The sequence below is a fragment of the Triticum urartu genome, chromosome 2 (genome assembly GCF_003073215.2).
Source record: "Triticum urartu cultivar G1812 chromosome 2, Tu2.1, whole genome shotgun sequence".
Lineage (NCBI taxonomy): Eukaryota > Viridiplantae > Streptophyta > Magnoliopsida > Poales > Poaceae > Triticum > Triticum urartu.
In genome coordinates this window covers 667,393,705-667,404,928 of record NC_053023.1, presented here as the reverse complement: position 1 = coordinate 667,404,928, position 11,224 = coordinate 667,393,705, and the positions used below count along the sequence as shown (strand labels likewise).

At 42.3% G+C, this 11,224-nt stretch overlaps 1 protein-coding gene across 1 annotated transcript; it reads right to left on the bottom strand.

The window, feature by feature from the left end:
* Positions 1-3,693: 3,693 nt before the first annotated feature.
* On the bottom strand, positions 3,694-8,214 carry LOC125539589 (clathrin interactor EPSIN 1-like). The gene is made up of 11 exons (XM_048703081.1): positions 7,901-8,214; positions 7,719-7,770; positions 7,146-7,225; positions 6,978-7,056; positions 6,706-6,789; positions 6,473-6,618; positions 6,149-6,370; positions 5,647-5,726; positions 5,074-5,261; positions 4,305-4,911; positions 3,694-4,219 (listed from the first exon to the last, which is right to left on the bottom strand). The coding sequence occupies exons 1-11, from the start codon at positions 7,939-7,941 to the stop codon at positions 3,960-3,962; spliced, it is 1,839 nt and encodes a 612-aa protein (XP_048559038.1). The 5' UTR covers positions 7,942-8,214; the 3' UTR covers positions 3,694-3,959.
* Between the last annotated feature and the right edge of the window lie 3,010 nt (positions 8,215-11,224).

Below are 11,224 nucleotides of genomic sequence, written 5' to 3'. Positions count from 1 at the left end.
TGTTTGGGCCACAATAATTTACCATCATTATTTGCATAAAACATGATGGCGTGTTTTCATGCTTCAAACACAATACTTGGCGGTCTACATGCCACGGCACGGCACTAGGTGGGACATTCTTGCTCCAGTGTAATTGTAAGACACACCCCAACTCCCTCCAAGACACGGGACGTGGAAGCAAGGCAGCATTGCAGCTTCATTCATATCGAGATACCAATCCAACAGCCAAGTCGTACCTATTTAACAAAATACACTCGGATGGCAAATTTCCGAAGGAGTCCATCTCCACCTGACTAGCTTGTTGATGTTACTTCGTTGAAACATCACATTCAGTGCAGTCATAAATCCTGATGGTTCTCAGTCCTATGATGAATGTGGGTTTCAGAAACATTGAAAAGGCGATCCCAATAAAGTACAAAACTTGTGTACATTGAATATGTGGTAAGGCTAAGATGAACCTAGCAACAACTAAGCTCTAGTCCTTGATTGCACAATGACTTCTTACCAATTGTTGCTCCACCTCTCTTCTCACACCTAAATAGGAACATTGCCTGTCACAACAACCATGTGATGGATGCTTTCATGCAATTCAATAGTACCATAATGAGCACATGGGTAATTGGGCATTAATTTATTGTGAGTGTCCGTCCTTCAGAAAAGTAGCTCCACTGTAATATATTGTACTCATATCAATTCATGTTCACACTTCAGTAAGAAAACCATTTGCATTTGGTCAACTGTAGAAGGTCTCCATAGCACACACCTCACCGAGGATCATCGGACCTCCAAACTGAAACCACCTAGTAAGTGGTGAACTATTGTGGCGTAGACGTTGTGTTTGATTATGCAAATCAGGAGTCCTGCATTCCCTTCCAGCATTCTAGTACATGTCCATTTAGTAGTTCTTGGTAGGATGCTTCCAGGGATCACCTAAAAATTCCAAATGAATTGGCATGCTATATGTTTGCTCTTATACATTGTTTTTTAGGGTCTTGCTTATACAACACACTGTTACGTTTTAGAGACTTCCCCAAAAGCCTGAGAAATTTTGTAGCGGTCCGTTGGATAATGTAAGACGTGCATGTTTTCTACAGATCAACATGGACTATAAATTTCTTTTATAATACTCATACTATGTACATATATACAAAATCGTAAACTATAAAGAAACTACTTGTAAGGGCCTCTATGGTTCAAATGAATTTCATAGGAATTTTAAGGATTCCATTCCTTAAGAATCTTTCCTCTGGCTTGTAGGGTTCATACTGTATGATTTTTATGATGTACTCTACTTGTAATTCCAACGAAAAATAATTCCATCGAGTCTTAAACCTCACGGAATTTTTTCTTTGTTTCAATACCAGTTATGACATGCATAGGCTTTGAGGAGAATTCAATTTTTTTCCTATGCAAGCAAATAATTTACATCTCAATTCTAATATATGTACTCCTATCCTAAGAAACATAGAGACCCTAAATATGAATTCAGCTGCATCAGTTTTCTGTTACACAACTTAGGACACATAAAAAGTGAATTACTGTCTTATCCCTATTGACGCTCACAAATTTCTGGCAGAAATAAAGGCCAGCAGACTAGAATTAGTTCAATTATCACGTGAATGCGATGACATTATGGTATTTGGAGAGAAAATCAAGGGTAGAATGCCTGAACACACTAGAATTCGTTCAATTCTCACATTTTCATCCCTGCAAAGAAATCCCACATTTTATAACTATAAGAAACAAAGAGGCCCTAAATAGGAAGTCGGAGGTATTAGGTTTCTTTACACGGCACACAAAATCAAGCATTAATCTTGGAATTAAAAAGAAATTGCAGTCTTGTCTTTGTTGATGTTCCTAAATTCAAAGAGAAAACCAAGGGTAGAATGCCATAATACACTTGAATTAGTTTAGTTATGACAATATGGTGTTTGGAATGCAATAATGTACTAGTAATTTTGCATAAAACAAGATATTGCATTCTTGTGCTCCAAACACAATAGTTGGAAGTCTACATCCCAACGGTCTCTGGCTCTAGTGTAATTCAAAGATGCGTCCCAACTTGCTCCAAGACACAGAGAGTGGCAAGAAGACTGCACCATTGCCTTGATAGTATTCAGATATCAATCCGGTTCTCAAGTTGTGCCTACTCAATAAAATGTAGTATGATGGAAAATTCTTGGGAGTCCATCTCCGCCTGACCATCTTAATGATATTACTACCAATAGAAATCCAAGCCCGCACGGTTGTAAATTCTGATGGTTCCCAGTCCTAGGATGTAGATGGGTTTCAACAACATTGAAAAGGCACTCCAATTAAGTGCAAAACTTGCATATATTGTATATGTGGTAGGCTGAAATGAATATAGCAATGACTAATTAAGCACTACTCCTTGGTCGACACATGACGGATACTTTATGAATTCTTCCTCTATCTTTCTTCTCACACTAAAATAGGGACATTTTGTGGTGTAACAACCATGTGATGGACGCTTTCATGCAATTCAATACTGTTATAATGAGCACATGGGTAATTGAGTGATTTTTTGTTGTTGTGTATTTTGTTTTATATATAAAGCGGGGCGTGAGCCTCGGATTTTTATTGTTGTGTGTGTCCCTCCCTCGGTGAAGTAGCTCCCTGATGATACATTTTACCAATTCAACTTCATAGTGTAGCTCTTTTGGGGGACTACATATGAGAAAACCCTTGCATTTGGTTGGGGCAATAGTAGAGGATATCGAGAGCACGCACCTACCTAGGACCATCACACCTCCAAACTGAAACCACATAGCAAGTAGTGAGCATGGTGGTATAGACGTTGTGTTGGGTTATGCAAAACAGGACTCCTGCATTTCCTTCCATTTACTAGTACCTGGTAGATGCTTCCAGATATCCTGGAAATCATAAATGAACTGAAATGATACATGCTTGCTTAGTTGCTCATACATTGTTCTCCTGAAGCCTGAGAAGTGTTGTAGCAGTCTGTTTGATGCATGTTTTCTAAGATAAGCATTGACCATCGATTTCTTTATAATACTCCTTGTACATAGATACAAAATCACACAACTGTAATAATTTAAGTACTTGTAAAGGCATATATGGTTCAAAAGAATTTCATAGGAATTTCAAGGATTTCTTGCTAATATTTCCTTCTGGTTTGTAGGATTGCTACCGTATGACTTTTCGTTCTTGCTACCTGCAATTTCAAAGAAAATAATTCATGTGTGTTTAACCTCACATAATTTTTTTCTTACTTCCACGACAACTATGCAATGCGCCTAGTTTTCAGTAAACTTGTACATATTTCTCCTGCAATGCAGCCAAATAATTTGCATCACAATGCTACCATATTCCCGCGCAACAGAGAAGCCAAAATATGAATTCAGCGTTGTCAGTTGTCTTTCACACAACACACAAAATCAAACGTTAATGTTGCTGTCTTGTCCCTGTTGACGCTCATAAACTTCTGAGAAAATCAAGGGTAGAATGTCAGAATACATAGAATCAGTCCAATTATAACATGAATGCCATGACATTAGTGTTCGGACGCTTTTGAATAAAACGGAATACCACATTCCGGTGGTTCCAAAACAGTGTTCAATGTAATGTTGATGGTTTCCGAAGTAGTATTTCAGAAACCCAGGAATTGAATGCAAGCACCGCAAAGCATTACAGAAGCAAAAGAGCCTACAATTTACAGAAGGTGCACATATTAAACATAAGATTGAATCGAATCATGATGTGACACAAGGGCAGCGTATCTGCAAACCCGACAAACACAACACATGCTTGACAACACTGGACAAAGACCATGATACTTGAATACTGCAGCAATTACAAGCAATGTGACCGTCAACAAAAGCGAGGTGACAAAACCAATAAAAAGATAATAAGCGCCCAAAGGCACAGTCCAGCAAAAGCAACAAACACCAGGTGCTAGAAATGTTCTCCTATGGAGCTCATTTGAAGCCACCAAACTGATACTTGTTGTAGTTTGCCAAGCTCTCGATGCCACCGCCTTGCGTAGACGGAGGAATTCCAGACATTCCTAGGCCAGATCCCCCTGCACCCATGTTCCATGAGGGTTGGCCAGATCCTCCGGCACCCATGTTCCATGAGGGTTGGCTAGATCCTCCGGTCCATGAGGATTGAGCCTTGTCGTCGAACCCATCACTAAGGCCGCCAACAACCCCAACATCGGCTAAGTTCACCTTCTTTGCTGAAATTTGCAGTGAAGAGAAACATCAACACTTCTGAAATCAAGTTTCCAACAGGGTGAGGAGGAAATGAGAGGAGGAACTTACGTCCAGTTATGTTCAGATCAATCAATCCACGGCTCAAAGAGTCAGCCCATATGCCAGATTTGACCTGAAAATTTTCTTTCTTGGTGTTGGGCTTGGGAGCTGCCAAAGGTGTTTGGTCTGCCCTTCCATTAATACTTGAAGAAAGATCAAAGGGGTCTTTAGCTGCTTCTTCAGTGTTTGCAACGAAGGCACCAAAATCAGAGGCACCAGTTTTGGGAGCAGCCAAAGGTGCTACATCTGCTTTGCCAAAATTGCCAGTGGAAGAAAAGTCGAAGGGGTCTTTAGCTGTATCCACGGTGTTTGATTCAAAGGCACCAAAGTCCGATGCTGCCTCAAGGTTCTGACTTGACGTGCTGATATTTCCAGTGGAGCTGTGTACAGGTGGTGGTGGTGCACTAGAGGTGCTGAAGTCACCAAATGGGTCAGATCCCCCAAAACTGCTTAAAGGAATATCACCGAAAGGATCAAATGGTTCAGGTACTGTGTTCTTGGACACGGAAGTATTAGCATTAGAAGATGTCCCAGAAGTTGGTGGTGGGATAAACCCAGTCTGTGGTGGAAATGCTGAAGCAAAGGTTGCATTTCCCGAAAAAAGGTCAACAGTTTCCTGCAGTATCATTTGGATGACAACACTGTATCATGATCAACGAAATTGAGAAACTACATGATTTTATAAGAATATCAAAGCACAATACTGGCAGTTTCTGGCACTGTGTCAGATAATCTTAACATATTTAGCAGCTTCGATATACAGAGAGGAGAACCAAACCTGGACATCCTGATGCGCAGCTGTTTCGGCACCTGGGATTGCCGATTGGAAATCTGCATCAGCAAACAGATCAACCTGAGGTTCTGCAGCACTTTCTGTTGCTGGAGTGGCTGCGGGCTCGCCAAGGAAATCATCCATCAAATTTGGGCCAAGAAGATCCGCCTCAGCAGTCTTTGTATTAGCTGCACCTGTAGAACAAGATAGAAATAGTCATCTCTTTGAGTTTCCAAATCCAACAAATTAGTTCATTCAAAAATAAAAAAGGCATAGCACTCCCAGTCTCAACAAACTATCAGGTCATCCCTTTTAGTAAAAACTGATTGAGCACTTGAATTGACGTTCATCTATGAATTTCTATTTACAATTAGGCGGAAGAGAATATTATAATTGTGCTACATGAAAGGTAATCTAGTTATAGCGTACATGCAAACTGAAGAGTGAACTATTTGTCAAAACATTACAGACTATAACAGACTTACATGACAAGACATGAACATGCATTCAGTACTACAGCTAAAGAAATTCCTTGCATGGAAGTAGCAGAACCAGGAAAATACATATATAATATTTTACCGTTTGAGGAAGATCCACGAGGATCAAAGTCATCGAATTCATCCTCATTGCCTTTGGTGTTAGATGGGGACTTCGAGGAGCTGCGTGGATACAAAACTTCAGTGAAGGAGTGAAATGTATAACAATAAAAGGTAAGCCCCGAGGCTAAAAATCTAGAGCCGAACTGATACTGCTGCATTTCACTTTGAAAAATATTGCTGCATTTACCATACTTAACAAGATTCAACACGAGGACCTCTTCTAATAGGAAATAGCCGCTTTAAACTAACTCTGTTTCAATAGCAAATTAGATACTACTTCACCCCGTGTGAGTTGGGACCTAACTCACCAATCATGCAACCAAGAATGCTACCTACAATTAACCCACCATATCCCACTGGCTACTCAGCGTTTATTAACGATAAAAATGGATACTGTTAGTAAAATACTACTGGCTGTAGTTTTTGAAAAACCAGCAGCAGTCATTTAACGAAGTAAAAATAGTAAAGCAGCTTTAAAATACCTTCTATCATGATCCGCGTCCTTTCTTATCTTGCTGCCAGATTTGCGCCTGCCAGTACTACTTGAAGAGGTTTTAACAGGTTCTTTGTCCCTGTAACTGTTACTGAACGAATCAGCCTCCCTTGTGCCACCAAAACTGCCATAGCGTTCACCTGAACTGTAGTTGCTACCTCCAGAGGCTGAGCTTGATCTGTATGACCCGGTTGATGATAACCCAACGTACCTTCATCCACAGCAAATATACGTTACGGTTTAAGACTGTCAAAGATAAGTACACAACTAAAAAAAGTTAGAAGATCTCATTTAATAATTTTGCAGAACCCACTTGTCACGGTTACTGGCCGCTTTCTCTCTCACAGCCTTTATTCTCTCCTTATCATTGATGATTCCCACCAGGGTTTCCACTTTCTTCCTCACATTTATTCCAGAGTCTTTTCCATTAGGTTCCACAAACTCAAAACTCGAAAGAACCTTAAAGGATACGACAAGAAAATGTTTAATCACTCGATGTAGCCTTAACTAGAAAGAGTTGTAAACAAAAGCACAGACAACACATACCGAGATTTTTGAATAATGATCGAGAATGTCATCAACTGCCCGCTCAGAACCATTCGCTATCAAGTACTCAATAATCGTCAGTGCCTGCGCATCCACAAATTTTAATTAGTGAATAGCATTGCTCATAAAAATTTACACGATACAAAGGTCTGTTTCCCTTTGGTGGTTACTGGTTAATGTGATCAATCACTGTAGAAGTGATTCCTAACAAGCTCAATATTGGTCCAATATACTATTGAAAGGATGGTCATTAGGGAATAAGAAGCAATAACCTTATACACATGACGCCAGTTTGCATCTCGCTCACCCAGCCTGGCCCAGAGGACACCCATCACCATCTGACACTCAGAGCTGCAGATTTTAGAAGTTATATGCATCATTTCAGCACAGATAAAAAGGGAGGTGGGATAGCACAACACAAACAAGACATTAAAACTTACTATTTCTTGGTGGCCTGAGCTAGCTCTGAAAGAGCAGACCCATGTGGACCCCAAGGCTCATCACTTGTCGCGTCAAGGACCTGATTTGAAAGCAAAACTTTTAGGAGAAGACATAAACTACGAAATATGATACAATGAGAGATCGAAAGGACTAGTCTTGTCAGCTATCACTCCTCGTCGGACTTCTAGCTCTAAATGTAATCATCAAAGAATCCAGCCTGATTACAGGCAAATCAAAAGCAGTGCGTGAGGAGTGCATTCGGTAGTGTATTTCGACTTATCTCTGATTCAGGTCTTAATAATTTAACTAAACCATCAGCGCAGAGTTTGACTTTTTTAAGGAACATGATTTTATTTATTGCTCCTAAAAAGTTACAACATTTATCAGTTTCCTTAAAGCACTAGTGTGGAGTGTACAGACAAGAGTGGTATCACAAGCAAGCATAGGCAAAATTCAAGTTCCATCCTACAGTCTCCACCACATGAACTAATCCGATAATTCACAGCTCCACTACCAGCAAGAGGAAACGATTTCACAGAGAAGCAGAGCTAAGATCTGGGCGAGATCCAAACCTTCTGTTCGAGCTCGGGGACCTTGAGCACCTTGAGATTGACCTCCCTCTTGCTGCAAGAGCACGCGCAGAGCAAACGGATCAGGATCTCACTCCTCACGGATCAAATTCAGCAAACGCCGTAGGCATCCTTGTAAAGCGGCTAACGGGATCGTGGCCGGTGGGCCGATCGAGAAAACTTACATCTCCCGCACGGTCTGATCGAAGGCCTTCATGAAATCCATGGCCGGCGCGGCGGCGAAGGGTCGCCGGGGACTCTATATACCGGGGGATCTGGGCTCTCAGGCGCTGAGCTGGCAGCGGCAGCCGAGCGAGTGGCCTAGGAGGCTGTGTCTGGATGGGATGGAGGCGCGGCGGCGGCTCCCCCGATCCCGGCGAGCGGCGAACCCTCGCGACGGACGGCGAGGTCGACGGCCTGCCGGGCGGAGGGCGCGCGCGTGCGGGGAAGGAGGGAGAGGAAGTGGGCGGCGAGGTGGGTGATGGCCGGTCGGTAGGCAGGAAGAGGAACCATGTGTGCTACCATTTGACGGCCAGGGTCAACTCTGGCGAGATCTGACGGCGGATATGGCACCAGCTGCAAACGCACTACTAGTACCATTGTCTCTGTCAATGCATCGCTAATCTTTTACCGTGCTACTTTTGGTTGAAGAAGAAATGGTAAATTTCACTGGTAATCTCATCATGGGATTAAGGCGCTGCTAATCTGATTTTGCGAATGCTTGTTTGGTTGTGATCTGATCGGCACAAACACCATCTGCCACTGACTGAACCAACCCACCACGAGATGCACATTTCTTTGACTGAAAGAAGAATAAGAGGGTAAACATATGGTTTGCCACATTTCTTTGGCTTCAGCTTGGCACAAGACAGCAGGTCCTCCAACATCTGAAGCTGACACACACATCTAACCTCAAGGTGAAACTCTGCTCCAATTTTGCTAGGTTTGGATTCAGTGGGAGTACACACACAGATTCCATTGCTGAGAAGTAGGTCCATGTATGACCCGAGAAGAAGAATAACATGGTAAAATAATGGAGATAATTGCACGTATCATCCTGGAAGTTGCCGGCGATGTCCAACTCGGTCCCGGAAGTTGAGAACTGATCCACTACGGTCCTGATATGGGGAAATACGTCCCCAATACGGTCCTGGATGTTGGACGGCCAGTCCTGCGTCTACACGTCGCGTGCGTACACAGGATACGCCCGTATGACACGTCAACGCCTGGCCCGCTCGTCAGAAGGGAGCCCACCAGTCAGCGCGGAGCCCACCCCTTGCCCCCCATCCCCGTCTCGCTGTCTTTTCTCGATCCTTCATGTGTCCACGAACCGAAAACAGAGCAGGAAGCAGAGTAGTGGGATAGGGTGCGGCGGCGGATGATCTGCGACCCGATGGCCTTTCGATGGTAGTTGCTGCGGTGGTGGAAGGGACTGCGACGGCGCCGCAACCTGTAGGACGGGATTCAGCGGCGATGGAGGGCCCGCGACGGCGGCCCGGCGGCGAGGCGGCTCCAACGTACGGTATGATTCGTCGCCCAAGAACGTAGAGATGGTTTTGTGCCTGAAATCTACAATTTTAGTTCTAATTAGGTTGTGTGCACATATAATCTCATTTGTTTATGCCAATTTCATGCACTTTGGAGGGAAATTTGTTAGGGTTTGGGTAAAGTACGACAAAAAGATTGAACTTTCAATGATTTTTGTTTGCAGCAAAGGATTCTCGATTGTTCACTGTTGAGGTAATCCATGGAGGATTTTTCTTTGGCAGTGGGCAGAATAGGTGTTATTTGGATGGCAAAAAGGTTTGCTATGATTACTGTCAGGTGGAGAGTGCATATTACAAATTGTTTGAAGAATTAGTTGAGCACTTGGGTTATGAAAAGAGAGGTAGAATCGATATGTATTGGTTGCCCCTGTTTGTCAGCTAAATGAAGGTGGTGCTAGGCTTTTGTCCAATGATGTTGACGTAGATTGTATATATCTAACGCTTAATCGAGGGCACCAATTTCAAATGATATACCTCGATCATTTGGACAGCCATATTTCTGGAGGAGGAGCTGGATGGGATGATGTTGTGGCTAATCCAGTAACACAAATGCCAGTTGTTTTCAGTCCAATGAAGAAGTCAAGCAATGCAAATGATAACAGAGATGTCAATGAAAGCAACACATCTTGTAGTGTTGTGGATGAAAGTCATGAAATTCAGAGTCATGACCAATTCTTTGACAGACTGAGACCAAGAAAACAAAATATAGAAGAGCAGGAAGAACAGTATGCAGATTCAGATACTTCTGACAGTGATTATATTCCTGAAATTATTGACAGTGACTATGACTTGGAGGATGGGGATGAGGATTTGTTGCAGGAGTAGCTACACCCTCTGCAAGATAGGAAAGGGAAGAAGGTGGTGGAAGAGTGCAACTCTGAAGATGAGGAATTGGATGCTCCAGATTCAGATCAAGATGAAATGAAATTCAATTTCAAATCATTTACAGCTGCTGATATGCATGAGCCCAAGTTCCATGCAGGCCAATTGTTCTCTTCAGTCGAGCTCTTGAGGAAAGCAGTTAGAGAGTACAGTTGCAAAGAGAGAGTGAACATCACATTCCCAAAGAATGACAAAACAAGGCTTGGTGCAAAGTGTGAGAAAGGATGCCCATGGTATCTTTATGCATCTTGGGATAATAGGACAAATTCGATAATGGTGAAGACATTCAATGGTGAGCATACTTGTGAGAAGAAGTGGCAAGTTACAGCCTTTACAGCTAGGTATATTGCTCACAAATTTGTCGACAAGATTAGGGCATGTGAGAGGATTTCATTGAAGGCCTTAGCAGGTTTTGTGCAAGAAGATTGGAATATGACAATTAAAAGGGGCAAGTTAGGGAGAGCTAGGAAGATTGCATATGATATGATATATGGTGATGAGATTTCACAATACAACTTGTTGTGGGACTATGCAAATGAGCTGAGGAGATCTAATCCTGGTAGCACTTTCTTTGTTGAACTTTCAGAAGAGGGGCAATTTCAAAAATGTTACTTCTCATTTGATGCATGCAAAAGGGGCTTCTTATCTGCTTGTAGGCCTATCATTTTCCTCGATGGCTGTCACTTGAAGACACAATATGGAGGTGTGCTTTTAAGTGCTGTAGGAATGGATCCTAATGATTGCATAATTCCTGTGGCTCATGCAGTAGTGCAAAGTGAAGATACAAAAGCCTGGAGATGGTTCTTGACTGCATTGAAGCAAGATCTTGGCATACATAACACAGATCTCTGGACCATCATGTCTGACAAGCAAAAAGTAATTCCTTTGCATTTTTTGCTTATTTCAGTATGTATCAGAACTTATGTGATTTCCTTTGTATGTTTATAATGTGTGAAATGTCATTGTTTTTGTAGGGTTTACTAAAAGCAGTGAAGGAATTGTTCCCACTTTCACCACACAGATTCTGTGTGAGGCATCTGTGGCAGAATTTCAACAAGAATTTCAAGGGAGAGGCCTTAA

Excerpts from the sequence above, each read along its gene's own strand:
- LOC125539589 (XM_048703081.1), bottom strand. The coding sequence starts at position 7,941 with ATGGATTTCATGAAGGCCTTCGATCAGACCGTGCGGGAGAT. Across the intron at positions 7,771-7,900 it reads GATCAGACCGTGCGGGAGAT|CAAGAGGGAGGTCAATCTCA; the intron begins GTAAGTTTTCTC and ends GTGCTCTTGCAG. Across the intron at positions 4,912-5,073 it reads CTGCGCATCAGGATGTCCAG|GAAACTGTTGACCTTTTTTC; the intron begins GTTTGGTTCTCC and ends ATGATACTGCAG.